Source organism: Oryctolagus cuniculus, chromosome 17, assembly GCF_051225735.1.
Source record: "Oryctolagus cuniculus isolate XC-2025 breed Fujian yellow rabbit chromosome 17, ASM5122573v1, whole genome shotgun sequence".
NCBI classification, from domain to species: Eukaryota; Metazoa; Chordata; class Mammalia; order Lagomorpha; family Leporidae; genus Oryctolagus; species Oryctolagus cuniculus.
In genome coordinates this window covers 5,276,275-5,300,582 of record NC_142883.1, presented here as the reverse complement: position 1 = coordinate 5,300,582, position 24,308 = coordinate 5,276,275, and the positions used below count along the sequence as shown (strand labels likewise).

At 55.2% G+C, this 24,308-nt stretch overlaps 1 protein-coding gene across 6 annotated transcripts in view; it reads left to right on the top strand.

Annotated features, from left to right (window-relative positions):
- NUP85 (nucleoporin 85) overlaps positions 1 to 24,162 on the top strand; it is a 33,082-nt gene extending 8,920 nt beyond the window's left edge. For 4 of the 6 annotated variants that reach the window (XM_070060320.2, XM_008250971.5, XM_002722945.6 and 1 more), the window contains 17 exons: positions 885 to 1,047; positions 3,702 to 3,772; positions 5,416 to 5,459; positions 11,237 to 11,306; positions 12,364 to 12,485; positions 16,752 to 16,886; positions 16,977 to 17,099; positions 17,280 to 17,411; positions 17,866 to 17,972; positions 21,136 to 21,219; positions 21,336 to 21,401; positions 21,492 to 21,643; positions 22,065 to 22,182; positions 22,265 to 22,365; positions 23,018 to 23,169; positions 23,470 to 23,571; positions 24,014 to 24,162. In XM_070060320.2, the coding sequence (XP_069916421.2) occupies positions 885 to 1,047; positions 3,702 to 3,772; positions 5,416 to 5,459; positions 11,237 to 11,306; positions 12,364 to 12,485; positions 16,752 to 16,886; positions 16,977 to 17,099; positions 17,280 to 17,411; positions 17,866 to 17,972; positions 21,136 to 21,219; positions 21,336 to 21,401; positions 21,492 to 21,643; positions 22,065 to 22,182; positions 22,265 to 22,365; positions 23,018 to 23,169; positions 23,470 to 23,571; positions 24,014 to 24,115 (1,844 nt within the window). In that variant the 3' untranslated portion in view covers positions 24,116 to 24,162. Of the gene's footprint in view, positions 1 to 884; positions 1,148 to 3,701; positions 3,773 to 5,415; positions 5,460 to 11,236; positions 11,307 to 12,363; positions 12,486 to 16,751; positions 16,887 to 16,976; positions 17,100 to 17,279; positions 17,412 to 17,865; positions 17,973 to 21,135; positions 21,220 to 21,335; positions 21,402 to 21,491; positions 21,644 to 22,064; positions 22,183 to 22,264; positions 22,366 to 23,017; positions 23,170 to 23,469; positions 23,572 to 24,013 lie in introns of all 6 variants that reach the window. The other 2 variants (XM_008250972.5, XM_070060321.2) reach the window with 1 other exon arrangement.
- Positions 24,163 to 24,308: the final 146 nt, after the last annotated feature.

Below are 24,308 nucleotides of genomic sequence, written 5' to 3'. Positions count from 1 at the left end.
CAAATAAGCAAATAAAATTTGTAAAAAATTCACGTATGGTCAACGTATGATAATCCATTTTTTAATTTATATTTTTGAAAGTTATTTTTTATTTTTGTTTGGGAGTCAAAAAAAGGGAGAGACAGGTAGAGAAATGTTTTCTGTCTGCTGGTTCACTCCCCAAATACCCACAACAGCTAGGGCAAGGCCAGCAGAAACCAGGAGCCTGGAACTCAGTCTCCCATGGGGACGGCAGGGGCTCAGGTGCTTAAACTACCTTAACCTGTCGTTTGCTCTCCCTTCCAGGACACATTAGCAAGAAGCTGTATTGGGAGCAGAGCAGCTAGAACTCAAATCAGCAATTTGTTTACTTTTTATTTATTTTTAAAAGATTTATTTAGTTGAAAGGTAGAGTTATACAGGGAGAGAGGTAGAGAACTTCCATCCACTGGTTCGCTTCCCAAATGGCTGCAGGGGTCAGGGGTGGGCCAGGCTGAAGCCAGGAGCCAAGAGCTTCATCTAGGTCTCACACATGGGTGCGAGGGGTCCAAGCACTTGGGCCATCTTCCACTGCTTCCCCCGGCACATTAGCATGGAGTGGGATCAGAAGTGGAGTAACGGATTAGAACTGGCAACCATATGGGGTGCTGGTGTTGTGGGCGACGGCTTAACCCACGACACCAACAGTGCCGGCCCCTCGCCAGCCACCAGCACTTTGCAGGATGTGTGTCACAAGTGGTAGCTTATCCTGCTGTGCCACAGCACCCGCGTTGCATTGCTTTACTTTTTGTAAGTCAGTGGTGAGGAAGCCAAAGCTTTTGTATTTAGACCGTTCGGATTTTCAGAGTGGATTCTCTCAGGGTGATGATGAGAGATGTTAAATCTTTTTTTCTGTTTAATTTCAGGAAAATCGGAGATGGTGCCATGCTGCCCCTTTATCTATATCATCCGGAAGGATGTAGGCGTGTACTCTCAGATCTTGAGAAAACTCTTCAATGAATCCCATGGAATCTTCGTGGGCCTCCAAAGAATTGAGGAAGAATTCACGGGAAAGTCCAGAAAAGCTCAGTGAGTCGCTGCTGATAGGTGCCTGAGTCCACAGCCACGTTGTGAACAGCCAGATGGAGTGTGCCCTTGTCCTGTGGTGCCTGGGCAGTCACCTGGGGAAGTAAGCGGCTCCTGGCTCTGGCGGTGGCCTGCACGTTGCCCAGCAGGCGCATTCTGGAGGGAGTGTGCACCTGCTGTGGATTCACTGGCTGGCTGCCTGAGCTTTACGTGTAGTACGTGTATGTTCTACTTCATTATGCAGAGAAGTGAAGTTGGCCCAGATTAGCTCCTGAGCGTCACTGAGCGAGGCCCTATGGTTGGGGGATTCGGAAATCAGCAAAACAGTGCGAGTTCTGTTTGGTCCTTGAGGAATCACTTTTGGGCTCCTTTACTCCCGATCTCTCTCTCTCTCCGTCTCCCGATCTCTCTCTCTCTCTCTCCGTCTCCCGATCTCTCTCTCTCTCCGTCTCCCGATCTCTCTCTCTCCGTCTCCCGATCTCTCTCTCTCTCCGTCTCCCGATCTCTCTCTTTCACTCCGTCTCCCAAGCTCTCTCTCTCTCTCTCCGTCTCCCGATCTCGCTCTCTCTCTCCGTCTCCCAAGCTCTCTCTCTCCGTCTCTTGATCTTTCTCGCTCTGTCGCTCTCTCTTATCCTCTCCTTCTCCCTCTTTTTTCTTCTTTGCCCCTTCCCTCCCATCTACTGGGTTTCCCCCAGTAAACCTTTCCCTTACCCTGGTGTTCGATCTGTCTTGTGGTGGGCTTACATTGGTGCCGTGACTCAAATCCAGGCTCCCTCAGTGATTCTGTTCTCACTTCGGGGATCTCTGAGCTGCCCTGGGGTCCTGGATTTCTGCCAGTCACAAAGCACAGCCCCAGAACTCCTTCCACGCCACCGAAAGCTTCGTGATCCCCATCCACACACTGGCCTTCCAAATTCTGAATGTTTACAGGAGGGGATAATGGAACGAACCAAGGCCTTCACCAACCAGGTGGTCAGCCAAATGCTGCTACAGGGGTATACTCAGCTCCCCACCCAGGAGTCAGTGGCTTCAGACAACGCCCATGACAGCAGAGAGTACCTCGTTACCCCGTGTCAACAGGAGGTAGCTCTAAAGACAGATCATCGTCCCTCTACTCCTGGACTTTTGGGGTTAACGTAATCCCATACAACTCTTGGTTTGTAAAAAACAAAAGGGGGGAATGTTAGTAAAATGGCGCAGTCTTATCTGTGGCACAGTCTATGCCCCGGACATATTTTGAACTAATTTTAGACTTACAGAAGAGTTAGAAAAATAGTGTATGTCTCCCACCTGGCTTCCCTAATATCAGTATCTTAGAAAACTGTATTTACTGTTATTAAAACCAGTTAACACTGACGACTAACTGAAGACCTTACTTGAATTTCCCCGATTTTTGCACTAATGTCTTTTTTTCCTTCTGCAGCTGAATGAGGTTGCACTTGGTTCTTTTGCTTAGTCTCCCCATGACCACTACACTTTGGCAGAGCACTGTCTGCTTTATGGGGTGTCCCTCAGCCTGAGTTTGTCAGCTGTTCTCTCGTAACTGGACAAAGACCATGCACTTACTAGCAAGGACACTGCAGAAGTTGCGATTGTGCATAAGGCTCCTGGTGTCGACATTCGGTTACTGGTGGTGTTTACCTTGGTTACTGCGTTGTCTGCTGTTTCTGCTGGGTAGACCACCGTTAGCTGGGAACTCTCTGCTTTTTTTTTTAAGATTTGTTTTTATTTATATGAAGGAAAGAGGTAGAGAGAGAGGTAGAGAGAGAGGGAGATCTTCCACCTGCTGGTTCTCTCCCCAAATGACTGCTCCCTAAGTGGGTGTTGGTGCGGGTGCCTGAGGATTTGGGCCATCCTCTGCTGCTTTCCCAGGTGCATTAGCAGGGAGCTGGATAGGAAGTGGAGCAGCTGGGACTTGTACTGGTGCCGGTGGGGCAGGCTGGGGCTTTAACCTGCCGTGCCAGAGCACCAACCACCGCCCCCACCTTTTCTTTCCCTTTCCCTCCCCCTTTCCCTTCCCCTCTCCGTTTTGTTAAATATTTATTTATTTGTTGGAAAGGCAGGGTTAGAGAAGGAAAGACAGAGAGAGAGATCTTCAATTTGCTGGTTCACTTCCCAAAAAGCTATAACAGCTGGAGCTGAGCTGACCTGAAGTCAGGAGCTAGGAGGTGCTTCTGGGTCTCCCACATGGGTGCAGGGCCCAGATACTTGGGCCATCCTCCGCTACTTTCCCAGGAGCATCAGCAGGGAGCTGGATCAGAAGTGAAGCAGCTGGGATTGAACTGGTGCCCACATGGGATGCAGGCGCTGCAGCTGACAGCTTTACCTGCTATGCCACAGTGCCAGCCCTGCTTTGACACCTGAAATCCTGTTTCTTCTTACATTTTCACCCACTCATTTTAGTATCTGTCGGTGGATCTGATCTGCAACAACTGATATCAGTATGGAGTCTTGGGCTTTTTTTTTTTTTTTAATATATACCATGATTTATGTTATATTTTACTTGTTTTGTTACTCAAGTTGTTCTAGCTCTGCAGTATCTGGAGCTCCTTCAGGTTGGCTCCTGTGATCTGTAAATTCCTTTTTTTTGAGCCCTTCCTTACTTTCTGGCTCCACAGATGTTCCAGGCTCATCTTCTATCTGCTTCATTTTTGTAGGCTGGTTCGTGTGAGTAAAAACTACCGTTCAGTCATCAGAGCGTGTATGGAGGAAATGCACCAGACGACAAGTAAGGGGCGGGTAGTGTTTTGCCCTTTTTTTTTTTTTTAAGATTTATTTATTATTTGAAAGGGAGAGTTCCAGAGAGGCAAAACCAGAGAGAGGGGGAGGTTTTCCATCTGTTGGTTCACTCCCCAAATGGCTGCAGTGGCCGGAGCTGGGCTAATTCAATCTGAAGCCAAGAGCCAGGAGTTCCTCTGGGTCTCCCATGCGAGTGCAGGGGCCCAAGCACTTGGGCCATCTTCCACTGCTTTCCCAGGCCACAGCAGAGAGCTGGATCAGAAGTGGAGAAGCCAGGATTCAAACTGGGACCCAGATGATGGTGGCTTTACCTGCTGTGCCACAGTGCTGGCCCCTTGTTTTTTGTTTGTTTTTGTTAAATATTTATTTATTTGAAAGGCAGAGAGGGAAAGAGGGCATGAAAAAACAGATCCTCTGTCTGCGGATTTACGCCTCAAGTGCTCACAACTTCTGAGGGTGAAGTCAGTAGCCAGGAATTCCATCCAGGTCTCCTACAAGGGTGTCAGGAACTCCAGTACCTGAGCCACATCCAATGCTTCCAGGCACGTGGGCAGGGAGCCGGATTGGACGCAGAGTAGCTGGCGCTTGAACTGTCACTGATGTGGGACGCAGGAGTCCCAAGTGTGCTTCACCCGCTGCTCCTTGACACCCATCCTACAAGCTGTTTTTAGTTCCACTTATTTGAAAGATACAGTGACAAGGAAGACAGAGATCTTCCATCTATTAGTTTACTTCCTAAATGCCTCCAACAGCTGGCATGTGCCAGGCACAAATCAGGAGCCTGGAACTCCATCTGTGTCTCCCATGGGTCACAGGAACCCACGTACTCGGGCCATCCTCTCCCTCCCAGACCCATTAGCAGGAAGCTGGATCAGAAATGTGGAGTGGCTAGGTCTTGAACCAGGCACTCGGATGTGGGATGTGGGCATCCCAAGTAGTGGCTTAATCCCCTGTGCCACCGCAGTTGCCCCTGTGTGGGCGTGTGTGAAGCATGTGTCTGACTGTAAGTACTACAAGGCAGGGCTGGCATTGTGGCACAGCTCATTGACGTTGATCGTTTGAAGTCCCCGTAACTGTGATTCCCGGAGCCTGCTGGAACCTTGCGTAATGTGGCAGAATCTTTGTTAGAGACCTGTTTCAGGTGGGTGCATTGAAACTGAAATGTTGCTTGTAACTGAGGGCCTTGGCTTACGAATCACTGATGTACGACCAAGGAATATGAAACATTAAAGCTGTAGTGGGGGCACAGTTGTGGGCGTGGCGGGTTATGCTGCTTCTGGCATCCCGTACTGGAGCACTGGTTTGAGTCCCAGATGTCCGCTTCCCATCTAGCTGCCTGCTGATACGCCCGAGAAGGCAGTGGAAGACGGCCCGAGTGCTTGGATTCCTGCCAAGCACATGGGAGACCGGATGGAATTCCTGGCTCCTGGCTTTGGCCTGGTCTAACCAGCAGATAGATGATCTGTTCCCTTGTCTGTCTGTAGCTCTGCCTTTCAAATAAATCAATCTTTGGAAAAAAGAGATCTCTAGTTAAAATGGGTGATCCTTAACAGCACCAGGTATAGAACTGATATGGGAAGCTGCGAGAAGAAGACTAAACGTTCCTCACTTAAAATGTCTCATGTTTTGTAGTTGCTGCTAACGATCCAGCCAGCGGCCGCCAGTTCAGCAGCCAGGTAAGGGGGCTGCCTTTGTGGTACTGGCCCTGTGTGTCCATCAGCACCCTTGGCACCCACCCCAGGCCGGGATCCTATAGAACGTCCTCTCGTTTTTTAGATGTTGGAACACACAAGGATCTGCTTGATAAGTATGCTATAAGTTTTCAGTCCTGGAAAAGACGAACCTTAAGCGACTGTGCTGATGAGGTAGTTGTCCCTGACTGGGGAGCTGTGCTCACGCTGCATGGCTCCTGCTGTGCCCTCCATGACTCAGCCTCGTGACTGAGCCGTGCTTTCATCGGAGCTGAAAGACGGCGTGCAGACCCTCCCTTGGTGGAATCTTGGTAGTTTTCAAACTCTGGTCAGTAGGGGATACACCGTCTTTGAAGTTGTCAGAGCGTGTATTTTCCCCTTATGAACAAGGCATGCTGGTGTCTGGACAGAGGGGTTGAGAGGAAGGGGATCCAGCAGATTCCTAAGGTCATGGTCCAGGTGAGATTTATTTTGGAATCTTGTATTGGGCTTTGCCTTGAATAGATTATTTCCTAAACTTCAGTTGGAATACCAACTTCACAATTCTGCCCTATAGAGTGGACAGTGAGAGAGACAGACAGAGAGAGAAAGATCTTCCTTTGCCGTTGGTTCACCCTCCAATGGCTGCCACGGCCGGCGCGCTGCGGCCGGCACACCACGCTGATCCAAAGCCAGGAGCCAGGTGCTTCTCCTGGTCTCCCATGGGGTTCAGGGCCCAAGCACTTGGGCCATCCTCCACTGCACTCCCAGGCCACAGCAGAGAGCTGGCCTGGAAGAGGGGCAACTGGGACAGAATCCGGCTCCCCAACCAGGACTAGAACCCGGTGTGCCGGCGCTGCAAGGCGGAGGATTAGCCTAGTGAGCCGCGGCGCCAGCCCATATTTCTTATTATTTATTAAGTATTTTCTTTTTTATTTTCATGAGTTTAGGAACTAAGCCTCTTTTATTTATTTATTTTAAAGATTTATTTATTTTAAAGAGTTACACAGAGAGAGGAGAGGCAGAAAGAGAGAGGTCTTCCATCCACTGGTTCACTCCCCAACTGGCCACAATGGCCAGAGCTGCGCTGATCTGAAGCCAGGAGCCAGGAGCTTTTTCCAGGTCTCCCATGCGGGTGGACGGGCTCAAGGACTTGGGCCATTTTCTACTGCTTTCCCAGGCCATAGCAGAGATCTGGATTGGAAGTGGGGCAGCCAGGACTAGAACGGTGCCCATATGGGATGCCAGCACTTCAGGCCAGGGTGTTAACCCACTGCGCCACGGCGCCGGCCCCTCACTTTCCAGCACTGGTGCAGAGGCTCTCGGCAGCTGGGGTCCTGAGCCGCGGGCGCCCATGCCCTCCACGTAGGTCCACCGTGTCTCTCTAATTGTGTAAGAGTTTCCTCTGCCGTTTTTTCCCTAACTCTTCCCTGAGACTACACTACACTATCTACACTTTTATCAAACTATCTTCTCCTGGACTAGATCAGTAACCTCCCTCCTTATTCTGCCATCTTGGAAGCACCCCCTGATTTATTTATTTATTTATTGACAGGCAGAGTGGACAGTGAGAGGGAGAGACAGAGAGAAAGGTCTTCCTTTTGCCATTGGTTCACCCTCCAATGGCCAGCGCGGCCAGCATGCTGCGGCTGGCGCACCGCGCTGATCCGAAGGCAGGAGCCAGGTGCTTATCCTGGTCTCCCATGGGGTGCAGGGCCCAAGCACCTGGGCCATCCTCCACTGCACTCCCTGGCCACAGCAGAGAGCTGGCCTGGAAGAGGGGCAACCGGGACAGAATCCGGCGCCCTGACCGGGACTAGAACCCGGTGTGCCGGCGCCGCAGGTGGAGGATTAGCCTAGTGAGCCGCAGCGCTGGCCCCCCTGATTTATTTTTAAATATTTGTTTTATGGAGGCCGGTGCTATGGCGCCGTGGGTTAAGACGCCATCTGCAGCGCCAGCATCCTCTATGGGCACCAGTTTGAGTCCCAGCTGCTCCACTGCTGATGAAGCTCCCTGCCTGTGCGCCTGAGAAAGCAGCAGAGGATGGCTCAGCATGCTTGGGCCCCTACACCTTGGGCCGACAACAGGTGAAGCTCCTGGCTTTGGCCTGGCCCAGCCCTGGCCGTTGCAGCCGTTTGGGGAGGGAACCAGCGGATGGAAGAGCTCTCCTTTCTCTGTCTCTCCCTCTCTCACTGCAACTCTGACTTTCAAATAAATAAAAATTTTTAAGGTTTGTTTATTTGTTTGAGAGGCAGAGTTATAGGGAGAGAGAGGGAGAGACAGAGAGAGATCTTCCATCCTCTGGTTCACTCCCCGAATGGCCATAACAGTCAAAGCTGGGCCGGTCAGTAGCCAGGAGCTTCTTCTGGGTCTCCCACGTAAGTATAGGGGCCCAAGCACTTGGGCCATCTTCCACTGCTTTTCCAGGACACAGCAGAAAGCTGGATTGGAACAGGAGCAGCCAGGACACAAACTGGCGCTCATGTGTGATGCCAGTGCTGCAGGCGGAGGATTAACCTACCCTACAGCACTAGCCACCCCCCCAAATAAATTTAAAAAAGTGACAAAATGGGATGGGTCAGTGCTGTGGCATAGCAAGTAAAGCCGCTGCCTGCGGTGCCAGCTGCTCTTCTTCCTATCCAACTCCCTGCTATGGCCTGGGAAAGCAGTGGAAGATGGCCCAGGTACTTGGGCCCCTGCAGCCACATGAGAGACTCGGAAGAAGCTCCTGGCTCCTGACTTCAGATTGGCCCAGCTCCAGTCGTAGCAGCTATTTGAGGAGTGAACCAGCAGATGGAAGACCTCTCTCTTTTTCTCTGTGTCTGCCTTTCTGTAACTGCCTTTCAAATGAATAAATAAATCTTAAAAAAAAAAAAAAAAACAGGCCGGTGCCATGGCTCAATAGGCTAATCTTCTGCCTGCAGTGCCGGCACCCCAGGTTCTAGTCCTGGTCGGGGCGCCGGAATCTGTCCCGGTTGCCCCTCTTCCAGTCCAGCTCTCTGCTGTGGCTCGGGAGTGCAGTGGAGGATGGCCCAAGTGCTTGGGCCTGCACCCCATAGGAGATCAGGATAAGTACCTGGCTCCTGGCTTTGGATCAGCGCGGTGTGCCTGCTGCAGCGCGCTGGCCTCAGAGACCATTGGAGGGTGAACCAACGGAAAAAGGAAGACCTTTCTCTCTGTCTCTCTCTCTCACTGTCCACTTTGCCTGTCAAAACAAACAAACAAACAAACAAAACGGGAGTCCCTGCCACAAGTAGCTTCCTTCAGGGGCTCACAGCCACCAGCCTCCTTGTTCTTACTTATTTTTTATTATTATTATTTGACAGGCAGAGTTAGAGAGACAGAGAGAAAGGTCTTCCTTCCGTTGGTTCACCCCACAAATGGCCACTATGGCCGGTGCACCACACTAATCTGAAGCCAGGAGCCAGGTGCTTCTCCTGGTCTCCCATGGGGTGCAGGGCCCAAGCACTTGGGCCATCCTCCACTGCACTCCCGGGCCACAGCAGAGAGCTGGCCTGGAAGAGGAGCAGCCGGGATAGAATCTGGCGCCCCAACTGGGACTAGAACCTGGAGTGCCGGCGCCGCAGGTGGAGGATTAGTCTAGTGAGCTGTGGCGCCAGCCTCTTTTTTTTTTTAAATGATTATTTTATGTATTTATTTTAAAGGCAGAGCAACTGAGAGGCAGGGGGAGAGAGACTGATTGATCTTCCATCTGTTGGTTCACTTCCTGAGTGGCCACAACAACCAGGATTCGGTCGGGCTGATGCCAGGAGTCAGGAACTCCATCCTGATTGCCCACTAGGGTGGGAGAGGCCCAAACACTTGAGCCATTTTTTGCTATCTCCCCAGGAGATAGTTGGAAGCTGGAAAGTGGAATAACTGGGACTTGAACTGGCATTGCAACTGACAGCTTACCCTACTGCACCACAGTGCCAGTCTTTGTTTATCTTAAGTATTTGAAAGGCAGACACACACACACCCCTTCCATCTGATGGTTCCCTCTTCAAATGTCTGCAACATCTAGGGCTGGGCCAGGCCAAGCCAGGATTTCAAAACTCAGTGTGGGTCTGCCATGTGGGTGACGGGGAACGAGCAGCTGCGGCATCACCTGCTGCTGCTGAATGTGTCTCTAGGCAGTAGCAGGAGGCTGAAATCCAAAGCAGAGCCAGAACTTGACCCCAGGCATTCTGATGTGAGATGCAGGTATCCCAAGTGGCGTCCTGACCTCCGTGCCAAGTGCTTAACCCTGTGTATCTTCTAAAAATTGTCTCTTCCCTCACCCTGAAAGCCCCTTCCTAAACCATAATTCTTGAAGATTACCAATGTGAGGGGCCAGTTAAGCTGCAGCCTGTGATGCCAGATCCCATAATGAGTGCTGGTTGAGTCCCGGCTGCTGCACTTCTGGTCCAGCTCCCTGCTAACGTGCCTGGGAGAAGCAGCAGAAGACGGCCCAAGTACTTGGGCCTCTGCACCCATGCAGGAGACCTGGATGAAGCTCTTGGCTTTGTCCTAGCCCATCCCTGGCTATTGTGGCCATTTGGGGAGTGAACCAGTGGAGGAAAGATCTCTCTGTAACTGCCTTTCAATTAAAAAAAAATTATTTATTTGATAAAAAGAGTTACAGAGAAGCAAAGGCAGAGGAAGAGAGATCTTGCATCCGTTGTTTCACTCCCCAGATGGCCGCAATGGGCTGAGCTGCACTGATCTGAAGCCAGGAGCTAGGAGCTTCCTCCCGATCTCCCATGTGGGTGCAGGGGCCCAAGGACTTGGGCCATCTTCTGCTTTCCTAGACCATAGCAGAGCTGGGTTGGAAGTGGAGCAGCCCCGACTGGAACCATCACCCATGTGGGATGTTGGCACTGTTACCTGCTATGCCACCGTGCCAGCCCCGAAATAAATAAATCTTTAGAAAAGATGATTATCAATGTGATATGCTAATGTGTGAAAAACATATGTATTACAACTTTGGGTAGTCATATTTTTAACATTTTTTGTTAATTTGGAAGGCACAGTTACAGGGAGGAGGAGAGAGAGAGAGCGAGCGAGTGAGCTTCCATCCCCTGTCTTAACTCCCCAAATGGCCACAGTGGCTGATGCTGGGCCATCTTTGGCTGCTTTCCCAGGCACATTAGCTGAGAGCTGAATTGGAGTGGAGCAGCCAGGTTTCGAACCAGTACCCATGTGAGATGCTGGTATTGCAGGTTGAGGCTTAACCTGCTATGTCAAAACACCAGCCCCCATATTTTTCTTAAATACATCACAACCATTAAAATAATGTTAGTCTGGGGGCTGGTGCTGTGGCGTAGTGGGTAAAGACACCGCCTACAGTGCCAGCATTCCATATGGGTGCCGGTTCGAGTCCTGGCTGCTCCACTTCTGATTCAGCTCTCTGCTATGTGCTGGGAAAGCAGTAGAAGATGGCCCAAGTGCTTGGGCCCCTGCACCCACGTGGGAGATCCGGAGGAAGCTCCTGGCTGCTGGCTTCAGATCGGCCCTTCTCTGGTCGTTTTGGCCAACTGGGGAGTGAACCAGCGGATGGAAGACCTCTGTCTTTCTCTCCACCTCTGACTTTCAAATAAATAAATAAATGTTTTTAAAAAGTAGTAATGTTAGTCTGTGTACTCCTTCCTAAAATCTTCGCACGGCTGCCCCTGGAAAGTCCTGCCGCTGGAGCACTGCAGTGGTGGGAGGAGCACGGCTGTCAGTGAGTCACGCCCGCTCTGTTTTGCTCTGCCAAAGTCGGGGCTGCGTTTCAGTGAAGCCGTCTCCATTTCTCCCGTAGGTCTCCATTCTCTCAGTAATGGAGCTCATTTGGAACTTGTGTGAGATTCTCTTCATCGAAGTCGCCCCAGGTGAGCATGGAATCTGCCCGGCTCGGCCTCAGAGGCGTCCCCGCCATCCTCCGCCCTCGTCCCCTTTCCTGGGTGTTGAGAATGTCTTGTCCCTGGTTTTCATCAACAGAACCCTCAAATTGTTAGAAACCACCTAGGGAGACCTGCCGTCTCATCAGGTAGTGTCAGAGAAACCAGACAGCATGCCTTCCGGAAACCCGGTAGTAGACAGATGCCGCCTTAAAAGTACTGGGAGCCAGCACTGGGCTCGTCTGTGACAGGCGTGGGCAGTGTTTATGTCATGGATGAAGCAAATTGGAAATTTTGGGGATGCAGGAGGGACTGGCTGGTGGGAGGAGGATTTGCTCGGTCAGTGGCTCATGATTGGCTTAGGGGAACCCTGTCACAGTTACTCTGGTGACCTTTTTTCTTTTTAGTGTTTTTTTTTTATTTATTTGAAAGATAGGGTGTTGTGGGAGAGAAAGAGAGGTGTCTTTCACACGCTGGTTCACTCCCAAATGCCAGAAAAAGCTGGGTCGGGGCAGATTAAAGCCAGGGACCCGGCATTCCGTCCAGCTCTCCCACACGGGTGGCGGGGACCCGAGGACTTGCGCTGTCAGCAGCTGCCTCCCAGCTACTCTGTAACAAGAAGCTGGACTGGAGAGCAGACACAAGACCCAAACCCCGGCACTGACAAGGGAAGCAGAGGCCCAGCTGCTGTCCCGGATGCCCGCCCCAAGGCTCCTGTGTCTTGTCATCATCGCACACTCACCACCTTGTCAGGACCAGTCCCTGGGTGGCAGTACTTCATAGCCATAGAGTTCGTGATGGTCTGGGGGACAGGGTGGTGAGGTCTGGGGCCTTTGTTCACCCCTGTGCGGGGAAGCTGCCTGACCCAAAGGGAGGATTCCGTGCAAGTCTGTGCGGTTTCCCTAGGCCTGTCCTGTGGCCAGGACTGGGTGTGTGTCTGCTTAGGAGAATCAGCCGCCTTCCCTGAGGTCGCCTGTCTGCCTTCACTCCCCCTGCACCACAGTTTTCTGCGGGTGAGGCTGAGCTGTGTGTGATGCGTCTCTTCTAGCCGGCCCTCTCCTCCTCCTCCTGCTTGACTGGGTTCGACTCCACGTGTGCGAGGTGGATACTTTGTCGGCAGATGTGCTAGGCAGTGAGAATCCGAGCAAACACGAGGGCTTCTGGAAGTTGGTAAGCATCCCCGCAGGATGGGTCCCCTCCCTTCTGCCTTGGCTGTCATCGTCCCTGACGGTTAGCTGGCCAAACTCTGTCCTTTCTGGCTCCTTGCTGTGTGACTGTGGACACAGGCTTGGATCTTTTCTTTCCTGCTCCACGAGAGAGTTTAAACCTAAGTCTTTATGTGACAAAAGCAGTACTTGTGGACTTTGCAGGAGAAGGGGAATTTGATTTCCTTGTGTCTGAGAAGAGAAGATGTGATGGGAACTGAAGTCGGGGCTGGGGTTGTATGTAAACGAGCATGTCAATGGGTTTGGTGGTGGGAGTGCTGTAACACTGGATTGTGACGGCACACAACTCTAACCTCAGGGAAATGCCATGGATTATGTGCTTCAGTGCGAGAATTTTTATGACATAAGATACATAAACTTTTATGACGCTGTCAGAAGGATCGGGGTGATGTGGCACAGTGCGGGAAGCTGCTGCCGGTGATGCTGGCGTCCCCCGCGAGCACTGGTTTGAGGCCCAGCTTCTGATCTGCTCTTTGCTAGTGCTCCTGGGAAGGCAGCGGAAGAAGGCCCAAGTACTTGGGGCCCTGCCACACATGTGGGAGACCTGGTTTGAGTTTGTAGCTCCTGGCTTCAGCCTGGCCCAGCCCAGGCTGTTGTGGCCATTTGGGGATGGACGACTTGTCTGCCTGCCTCCTCTCTCTCTCTCTGCCTTTCAAATAAATAAATGAGTAAATAGCTTTTTAAAAGGTTGATAGTGCCAAAGTCATTTTGGATTGGTAATTTAAATTCAGTACATGCATGGGCAGTGGGGTGTGTGTGTGTGTGTGTGTGTGAGTGAGAGAGAGCAAGAGAATGTATGTGGTGTGTATGTGTTCTCTGTGCCTGTAAGAGCAACACTTGTTCCTGTTTTCTCTGCTGACCTCTGACCTGACTGGGAGGTGGCAGGGAGGAGGTTGACAGTTGACTGGAATAAATTCGTCCAGTCTGGAATTCGGGTAAGGAATTGCTGCCTTTTGGAATATTTCTGAGCGATTTGGCTCCAGGAGGTCTGTGCGGGTGAGGGAGTACCTTTGCCCAGCAAATACTGGCCTGAGATTTTTTTTTAAAGATGTATTTGTTTATTTCAAAGAGTTAGAGGGAAAGACAGAAATCTTCCTTGCACTGGTTCGTTTCCCAAGTGGCCACAACTCCCAGGGCTGGGCCAGGCCAGGCCAGAGCCAGGAGCTTTTTCCAGATCTCTCCATGAGTGGCAGGGCCCAAACACTTGGGCCATTTTCTGCTTTCCCAGAGCATTAGTAGGGAGCAGGACTGGAAGTGAAGCAGCTGGCCCTCAAACTGGCGCCCATATGAGACGCCCGCATTGCATTGCAGATGGTGGCTTTACCTGCTATGCCACAATACCGGTCCTTGTGCTAAGATATATATTTTTCAATTATATATTTGAGAGGCAGAGTTACAGATGGAGGGGAAGACAGAGAGAAAAGTCTTCCATCCGCTGGTTCACTCCCCAGGTGGCCGCAACAGCCAGAACTGGATCAGGCTGAATCCAGGGGCTCCCTCAGGGTCTCCCACGCGGGTGCAGGGGCCCAAGGACTTGGGTCATCTTCCACTGCTTTCCCAGGCCACAGCAGAGAGCTGGATTGGAAGAGGAGCAGCCGGGACTCGAACCAGCGCCCATGTGGGATTCTGGCGCTGCAGGCAGAGGCTCGTGCACTTGGCCACAGTGCTGGCCCCTGGGCTGAGATTTGTCTGTGGTTTAGCACCTACTGTTGAGTGCTGGGGCAGAAACGGACCAGAGCAGCTGTGTGCAGTGCGGCTGATAGCGAAGGGCTTAGAGAGAAATGAAGGCGAGCACGTGGGTTAGGGAGGCCTCCCTCGTGAGTGACAGGTGTGAAGGACAGCTGGGCTCAGGAAGGAAGCGCGTTCCTGTCGTGTGGTCGGCGACTGCTGTGTGCTAGAGGCTCGGTGAGAACCAGGGAGAGGGCAGTAAGGGCAGAGACGCCAGGCCGCCCCGAGGAGACCTTGGGCTGTTGCCGGGCCTTCAGAGGCCGTGTGCAGTGTGGCCAGCAACGTGCCCTGGGACGCCAGACTTCGTGCGTCGATTTCCTTGCCCTGCCTCGGGGGCTGCGCGGTCTTGGATGAGTGAGTCACAGTCTTGGTGTCCTTTCCAGGACACGGGGGAGAGCGCCAACCTCCTCAGGCTGCTGGGCTGGACGCATTTGCCGGGTCTGTGAGGGGTGGGGGCCGGCTTCACGTGTGAGGTGCAGAAGAGGTGCTGTTTCAGTCCAGTCGGGGAAGGAGGCATGGGGAGGGCAGCCGTGCAGCTCTGTAGTCCCACTGAGGGCCCGAGAGCTCTCCCAGCTGCCCTGTTGGGACAGAGCAAGGGCAGAGACAGACCACCTGGAGCTGTTGCACTAAGCCGGGCAATAGATGGTGACGTGGACAAGGGTCGGAGCTGAGCAGATGAGGTGGTGAGAAGTGACTTGGGTTTGAAGCGTTTATTTGGGGCCTGATACTGCGGCGTAGCTGGGAAAGCTGCCACCTGCAGTGCCAGCTTCCCCTGCTGACCTGGTTCCAGTCCTGCTCGCTCCGCACCTGATCCAGCTTGGGAAACGCAGGCAGTGCTGGGCCTGTCACCCTGTGGGAAACCTGGAAGAAGCTCCTGCTTCGTCCTGGCCCAGCCCGGGCTGTTGCGACCAGCTGGGCAGTGAACCAGGGGATGGATGATCTCTCTCTCTGTCTCTCTCTCTCTCTATGTCCTCTTTCAAATTGATAAATCTTCTAAAAAACAAAAACAAAAAAAAAACACCAAAATGTCTGTTTATTTGAAAGCCAGAGCAACAGAGGTCTCCCACCGCTGGTTTACAATAAAGAAATAAATAAAAAAAAACTCAAATAAATATTTGTAACATATACAAAGTAAAGCAACATTTAAGATGTATTTATTTGAAAGGCAGAGTAACTGGAGGGGAGAGCGAGCATGCGCGTGCGAGCTCACGTCCGCTGGCTCACTTCCCTAATGCCTACAGCAGCTGGCGCTGGTCCAGACTGAGGATAGGAGCCCAGAACTGAATCGCTGTCCCACGTGGGTGGCAGGGGCCCAGGTGCTTGAGCCGTCTTCTGCCTTCCCAAAGGCATTGGGGAGCCGGATGGAAAGCAGAGTAGCCAAAGCCAGAGCCTGCCTCTCCATGGGTGTGGGTGTCCCAGAGCACACTGCAGCTGCGCCGGCCGGTTCTCCAGAGGCCGCGAGTACTGACTTGGCGGATTTTGTGCTGCTGCTCTCCGGGAATTCGGGGTTGGGTTCCTGTGAGCCTCTGCTCATTGTGTGTGTGTGTGTGTGTGTGTGTGTGTGTGTGCAACTTACATTTTTAAACATTTGAAAGGCAGAGTTACAGAGAGCTCTTCCATCTTCTGGTTCATTGTCCAGATGGCCACAACAGCCAGCGCTGGGCTGGGCTAAAGCCAAGAGCCCACTCCGGTGGGTCTCCCACGTGGGTGGCAGGGGGCAAGCACTTCTGCTTTCCCAGGTGCGTTAACATGGAGCTGGATTGGGAGTGGGGCAGCCAGGCCTCCAATTGGCTGTGCCCACAGGGGATGCCAGTGTCACAGGTGGTACTCAACCCACAGTACCAGAGCACTGGCCCCCCCTTCGTCATGCTGTCATCAGTCGATGAATCTGTAACCTTGTTTTATGTGTCTAGTGTAATGACAGCTTATTTAACAGCTGGATTCATTGACTTGAACTTGGGGCCAAAAGCACATGGCTGAGTGCAGCTGGGCTGACCCCTCGCAGCCTTTCTGCACCTGAGAACAGGCGGCCCTTCACTCCGCACTCAGGTGACAGAGCCTGGCACTGCGCTCCTCAGGCAGGCGCTCGGGCACAGTGAGGGCTGAACCTCAGCGGAGAGTGCGTCAGTGCTGCAAGTGGTTGGAGGTTCTGAGTAAGTCTGAGTGACAGGTCAGTTGACAAATACGGGATCTCAGTCTTGAGGCCCAACGACATGTAAGTGTGCGTAAACATGTATGAGCTGGAATGCTCGAGCCAGTGTTGATGCACTCTGGTACTCTGGTTTCTTACCTGCTTTCCAGAAGCTGTCACAGCCTGTTATGGGCTGCATCTGGGAGTTTGAAAGCCACGGCTGAGGGGTCAGACTGTGGGACTGGGTGGGGTTGCTCCTAGCGGATGGAGCCATTGCTCTTTGCGGGTGGAAACCCAAGTGTCGGTGGAGGCACTGCCCCTGCTGCAGCTCATGACCCGGGCTCCTTCCAGGTGACCGTCTTGGTGCTGCAGGGCCGGCTGGACGAGGCCCGGCAGGTGCTGTCCAAGGAAGCGGATGCCAACCCCCCCTCTGCAGGCATGTGCCGCGTGCTGGGGGACCTCATGAGGACGATGCCCATTCTCAGCGTACGTGGGAGCAGCGTGCGGCTGGGTCACGGGAGGCGGCCCGTGAAGCTCAGGTGGGTGGGACGACGTCTCACTCCGGTCTCTCCGCAGCCTGGCAACACGCAGACGCTGACGGAGCTGGAGCTGCGGTGGCAGCACTGGCATGAGGAGTGCGGGCGGCACCTCCAGGACGGCACGTTCGCCTCCAGCCCTCCCCTGGAGTCACTGTGCAAGGTCTGAAAGCAGTGGTCCAGGTCGGCTCCACTGGGCTTCCGGGGGGGGTGGGGGAGGAGCGTTGTCCTCCTTGGACAGGGTGAGGCTTCCAGGCCGCAGCTGAAAGGTGGTGCCCAGACGAGACGGGGGCCGCAGCGGCTGCCCCTGCAGCGAGTCCAGGAAGGCGGCGTCTGTCTCCAGGTCATGCTGGGGGACGAGGCCGCCCTGCTGGCGCACAAGGACCTGCTGAGTAACTGGTACCACTTCCTGGTGACTCGGCTGCTGTACTCCAATCCCACGGTGAAACCCATCGACCTGCACTTCTACGCCCAGGTGAGTGAGCTCGGAGGGCCGAGGGAGGGGCCGGAGTCCTGCCGGGTCATTCCCAGCCTGTGGCCTGGTTAAACTGACCCCCCCCTCCGGGGGCCAGGAAGCCCCTTTCCTTCCACACTGTTTGAACTCCTCACCCTTCTCCAGGGCTCCCTAGACAGCAGCCCTGCCTGTCCTGGGTCTCTGCTTCCATCCCAGGGATGGAGGGGTCAGTGCCCCTCCCCACTCCCTCTTCTCTCCTCCCCTCCCCCATTCCCCCTCTCCCTCTCCCCCTCCTCACTCCCTTTTATGTGAAGTGATGAGGTTGTATTGGGGATGGGGCATCCTCAGAGTGGAAGGGACAGAGTGCCCATCACTGGACTGGGGAGAGCGAGGTTCATGGTTGTCTGGGAGAATACACCTGGGCTGGCCAGCGGGCGGCTCCGCAGAGCTGAGAGCACCTCACTGCCTTTCACAGTCCAGCCTGGACCTGTTTCTGGGAGGGGAGAGCAGCCCGGAACCTCTGGACAACATCCTGATGGCCGCCTTTGAGTTTGACATCCACCAGGTGATCAAGGAGTGCAGGTGAGCCCCGCCCGGCGCCACTTCAGCTGCTGCTGCTGCTGCTGTTTGAAAAAAAAAGTTGATTGATTTACTCGGAAAGCAGTTAGAGCGCTTCTGTCTCTGGTTTCCTCCTCCCCAGTGGTTGTAAGGGCTGGGCTGGGCCAGGCCGAAGCCAGGAGCTTCTTCCCGGTTCCCCACACGGGTGCAGAGGTCCAAGCACTTGCGCCATCCTCAGTGCTTTCTGAGACCGTAGCAGGAGCTGGATCAGAAGGGGAGCAGCCGGGACTCAAAGTGGCACCCATAGGGGATGCCCGTGCTGCAGGCAGTGGCCGGCCCCAACTGGGTGCTTTATAAAGAACAGAAATGCATTTTCTCACAGTCCGGTAGCCAGGAAGTCCAAGATTCGTGTTTGTGTCCAGGTTGGGTGTTTGTGAGGGCTTCCAAGATAACGCCTTGCGTTCCATGTCCTGACGTAGAAGGGGAAGGGGCGAGGGGCCGAGCTTCCTCCCGCGAGCCCCTTTGTCAGGGAGCCTCACGCCCTTCAAGGGCGCCCTCATCACCCGACCCCCGCTCAGGGCTCCACCTCTGAGCACCATCATGTGGGCCCGCCTGACCTGGAGGGAACCATTCAAACCGTAGCACCTGCTGCCCGCCTCAGCGGATGCAAGGGGACAGCACCTGCCCTCTGGAGGAGCGTGGGGGCTTTGCTGAGGCACGAAGGCCATTGCGTTTATAACCATCTCCTCAGGAACCCTTATTAAAACTAACACCGCATGAAATGTTTTGATGTTTAAAATCCAGAAAAGGCCAGCGAGCCTATTCCTTGGTACCCAGTGGACAGCCGCCTTTGGGTCGTACCGCAGTGTCACTGGTGAGTGCAGGGCGGCCAGGCTGCTGGTCTTGTGCTGGAATCTGCAGGGTTTCCAGCCCGCTCCCTGTCCCGTCATTGCACTGACACTTGAGTGTGTCGGAAAGGGAATGTCAGACACGCAACAGAGGTAGGACCTTCCTGGACTGTCCACACATACGAAGGCAAAAACACGTGCCGTGGGGCCAGCGCTGTGGCGCGGTTCCTGTCTCGGAGCAGGCTGGGAGGCAGCACCTGCTCAGGAAGAGGCAGACTCCGAGCCCGGCAGCCAGCGTCTCGGACGCCTGGGCCGAGGGCTGCGAGCGCAACTCTTCCCCGGGGGTGATGCCCGATGCGGTGTCCCGTGGGGTTCGGGGGCCTCTGCTCCTCACGGGCGCTTTGCCGGCCCCGGACAGCGCGGGGCTTTCCCCTTCCCCAGGTCCTGTGCCCGGAGGCTTGCTCTGCCCACATCTGTTGTGTCTGAAACCCCAAATAGGCCTAGAGGAGCTGGTGGAACTTGCTCACTGCTGCAGCGGACGAGAGGTCTGGGAGGTTTTACTTAGAATTAGGGCGGGGATGCCCATAAAGTGGAATGTCAACATGTCTTTTTGTTATTCTCGTTTGCTGCACACACATGCTCCCATTCCTGCCATCAGCCATGTAAGCCTATGAAAATATTGACAGAAAACTACTCTGGCTTTCCCCAAGTTTACCACTATTTTCCTGAAGCCCTGGTTTCCTTTTTGCCAAAACAAGAGCTGGTGGCTGTAGGGAAGCGCTTACCACTGCCCAGCACTGCTTACAGTCTGGCGGAGCTCGGGAGCTCGACGCCTCGCCAGGTCATCGGCCACGCGCAGCTTTCTCTGCTGGCGCCTTTCTGCGCGGTGCCCGTCTCCAGGCGGCGTGAGCAGGAGGGCAGCTTTAGAGAGGGTTACGTGTTTGCTGAAATTATCTGTGATTCGCTCCCAAGATGGCCATGACGACCTGGGCCGGGCAGGCCGAAGCCAGGAGCTTTATCCGTTCTCCCCCGTGGGTGGAGGGCCATCCTCTGCTTTCCCAGACTTTGGCTTGGAGCCGGATGGGAAGTGGAGCAGCCAGGACAGGAGCTGGTGCCCACGTGCTGCGGCGGGCGTCACGGGTGGCCGCTGACCGCTGTCCTGCAGCACCGGCGCTAAAGCTTCCTCGTTCTGACACTGAAGCTGCTCTCAGAATCACAGGGCGTGTACGTGCAGATCCCGAATCTAACTGCTGGATCCAGAGTTGCTGGAGTCTGTACAGAGACCCTGGCACCGCTCAGCCGTGCCCAGCCTCGATCACTTGAGCCCCCACCGTTAGTGCTTGGTGGGAGTCTTCCTTCTGCTGGGTCCCTCCCCAAATGGCCGCAACGGCCTAGACTGGGTCAGGCCAAAGCGAGGAACCAAAAACTCGGGTCACCCATGTGGGGGACAGGGCCCAGGCACCTGAGCCGCCAGGGCTGCCCGTGAGAACGTGTTGGTGGAAGCTGGCTGGGAAGCAGCAAGCCGGCACTAGCACTAGCACTCCGGTGTGGGGTGCGCGTCGCAGGTGGCGGCGTGGCCTGCCCCTCACACTTCAGAGGGGACTGTGTGTGCTGTGACGCGGTGCCACCATCAAGCTGACAGCATAGTGAGCACCTTAGTTGCCTCTTGTATGCGTGTATGCCTCTTGTATGTATGTATGAGAACATTCCGGGCGGGTTTCGCGTGTACGGTGCGTTACGAGCTGTGGGCCTTGGCCAGCATCTCCTCCCTGCCACCCGCCAGCCCCCGGCAGCCCCCGGCCCACTCAGTGTGTGTAGAGTCTGCGCCTAAATGTGATCGCAGCGATCTTCAGTGTCTGGCTCATTTCACTTAGTGTAACGTCCTCCTGGTCCATGCAGGCTGTCACACGTGGCTAAGTGTCCACTGTGTACCCACACACCTGCACCTCATCCCTGCCAGCACAGCCATGTCCACTGTGAAGGATTTTTCCCCTTTACACACATGCCAAGGGGGACTGCGGGGGGACACGTGGTAATCTGGGGGTAGCTGGGCCTGTGTGGTAGTCTAAGGGTTGCTGGGGGACGTGGTAGTCTGGGGGTAGCTGGGCCTGTGTGGGTCTGACTGTTTGCCGTGAGGCCTCACCAGTGTGCACTGCCCGCAGCACACAGGCTCCCGGCTCCACACCCTCAGCAGCACCTGCTCTCGTAGTGGCCATGCTGACAGGTGGGGGGGATAGCCCACCTGTGTTCCAAGGAGGGACGTGGGGTTCCTGCCCCGCCTCGCTCCTGTGGGACGTGGCCTCTCCTGACTTTGCCTCCTGCCTGGTCTCAATCTGCAGCATCGCCCTGAGCAACTGGTGGTTCGTGGCCCACCTGACAGACCTGCTGGACCACTGCCGACTGCTGCAGTCACACAACCTCTAGTGAGTGGCTTCAGGCCCTCGGGGTGGGCGGGCGGAGTGACCAGAAGGGAAGCCGGGCTGAGGAGGGGCCCTGCACGGAGCAGGCCCAGCGTCTTGTCTGTCACGGTCCGTTGCAGTTTCGGTTCTAACATGAGGGAGTTCCTCCTGCTGGAATACGCCTCGGGACTGTTTGCCCACCACAGGTAGGCGGCTGGTCTGGGTGCCGTGGGGCTCGGGGGTCGAGGAGGGGCAGCCCACCTCGGAGCCCCAGCTCTGTCCCCGGGACCTTGCAGCCTGTGGCAGCTGGGCGTGGATTACTTCGACTACTGCCCCGAGCTGGGTCGAGCTTCCTTGGAACTGCACATCGAGCGCATCCCCCTCAACACCGAGCAGAAGGCCCTGAAGGTGCTGCGGGTCTGCGAGCAGCGGCAGATGACGGAGCAAGGTGAGCGGCCCCTCCTCAGCTGTGCGGTGGGTGAGCCCGACACGGCCCGGGGCAGGGAGCCTGGCTCGAGGGGGAAGGGGAAGTGGTGCGGCTGGAGAACGCAGGTGCGCAAGCCCCCTCCCGCCCCCGCCCTGAGCCCCTGTGTTCCAGACCCAAGGCAAGCTAGGATTTTAAGCATCTGGCGGGGCTGAGAGGGGGTGTGTGTGTAGGGGCAGGAATAAATCTGAAGCCACACCCCCTCAGCCACTCCTGCTGGGGTTTGTGTACCCTGCTCAGAGCCAAGACACCACTTTGCAGACCTCAGGTTTCTGGTTCTGATGACCCAGCCTTTGGGTTCTAGGGAGGCTTTGGGAAGGCCCCCTGTCCCCACGGGGCTCAGGCATGCGATGACAGAGTTCGCCTTTGCCCTCTCCCTGCAAAGTTCGCAGCATTTGTAAGATCTTGGCCATGAAAGCTGTTCGCAACAACCGCCTGGGCTCCGCCCTCTCTTGGAGCATCCGTGCCAGAGACGCTGCCTTCGCCACGCTTGTGTCAGACAGGTGGGTTCAGCAGGCGCCGGCGCCCCAGGGGCAGGCCGAGGCTGGGTCCAGCGCTCTGACCTCCCTGGGCTGGGCGCTGCAGGTTCCTCAGGGATTACTGTGAGCGGGGCTGCTTTTCGGATTTGGACCTCATTGACAACCTGGGGCCGGCCATGATGCTCAGTGACCGCCTGACGTTCCTGGGTAAGTTGCTCCGAGTTGGGGTGCAAGTGGACAGCTGGGAGAGCGGCGGGTGGTGCTGGACTTCCCCGCGGGCTCCTTCCTGTTACGCCTAAACTCCACGCCACACGGAGTCCTGCATGCCAGACTCTTCCAAAAATAGTACGAGGAATAAGGAGCCCCCATAATGTGTTACGCACGCTCAGTCCTCGGCGATTGGCCTCCTTTCTGTCAGTGCTGCAGTGTGGAGCCCTTGTTGATGGCAACACCTTCACGAAACCTAGGCTTTGCCCAGCGTTTTCTCATGGTCCATGTGTGGCGTCTGGGGCAGGAATCCCAGCAGAGTGCTGTCCCCTCACGGGTGGTGTTGCTAACCACTCGGGGAGCAGAGCTTGGGATGATCCACACGTCCGCTCCTCCTGGCCGCCACCCTGGCTTCCGGTCCGCTGGAGGTTCCTGGCTGCTGTGTGTGTGGTGTCCCCCATGTACCCCCAGTGCGGACCTGTGGTCTGCACCGTGTTGATGCATGATGGGAGGCCGCTCTGGGAAAATCTCCCTCCTTGTGGAGTGGCTCATGGGGGCAGGCTTCTCTCCTCGGTTAGGGCCAGACTCAGCTGGGGGGGGGGGGTACACACGGGGAGCCTAGTGGAGTTTCCCGGCCCCCCCCCCCCCCCAGGGAAGTACCGGGAGTTCCACCGCCTCTACGGGGAGAAGCGCTTCGTGGAGGCCGCCTCCCTCCTGCTGTCCCTGATGACGTCTCAGATCGCGCCCCGCTCCTTCTGGATGACGCTGCTAACAGATGCCCTGCCCCTTCTGGAACAGAAACAGGTAAAGGTGGCGCCTGGAGACCTGCTCCGCCTCCTGAGCCCCTTGTCTGGCCGCGCCCGTGCCCGAGCCGCTTCCTGAGTGACCAGGAGCACCCGCTGTGGGGTCCAGTGTTCACAGGAAGACAGCGACTCCCTTTGAGACGTAGCAGCTGTCACCAGCGACGCTCGCTCCAGCCCTGGAGTGAGGCTAGGAAGCTGCTCCCTCCTGGGCTCCGTCCTCGAAGCACCAGGGCCGTGCCAGGACCCGGCGTGTGCGGAAGCACCCTGGGGAGCAGCCGGGTGATGCAGCCTTTCCCCCCAGGTGATTTTCTCAGCAGAACAGACATACGAGCTGATGCGGTGCCTGGAGGACTTGACCTCAGGGAGGCCAGCGCGCGCCGAGCCTGATGCCCAGCGACTGGAGGTAATGTCCACTTCCCTCCCTGTGCCAACATGGGGGTGACTCCAGAGGAGTCATCGGAATGTCCCCCCCCCCCAAGTTTTTGAGTTGGACAGTGAGAGAGACGAGGAGAAAGGTCTTCCTTCCATTGGTTCACCCCCCAAATGGCTGCTACAGCCGGCGCACTGTGCCGATCCGAAGCCGGGAGCCAAGTGCGTCTGGTCTCCCATGGGGTGCAGGGCCCAAGCACCTGGGCCATCCTCCACTGCACTCCCTGGCCACAGCAGAGAGCTGGCCTGGAAGAGGGGCAACCGGGACAGAATCCGGCACCCTGACAGGGACTAGAACCCGGTGTGCCGGCGCTGCAAGGCGGAGGATTAGCCTAGTGAGCCGCGGTGCTGGCCCGGAATGTTTGCCCTGGCGGTCCCCCGAGTGCCGGAAGCCTCATGCTGGCTCTGCTCTGTAGGAGGACGACGTGGAGACCACCAAAGTGGAGATGCTGAGACTCGCTCTGGCTCGAAACCTGGCTCGGGCCATTGTGAGAGAAGGCTCCCTGGGAGGGTCCTGAGGCCGTGTGCATGGACTTCTAAAGGAATAAATGCTTTCCTTTGCAAATACAAGGCATGTTCTTGCAGAGGCGGGCCAGGGAGTTTTTAGTCTAGGTTTCCTCTGAACCTGAGGAAAACGCTAGTTCTGTATTCTCTTCCATGTGGAACTCTCTCCCCATCTCCTCAGGGAAGACACCCCAAGTTAAGTTTCCT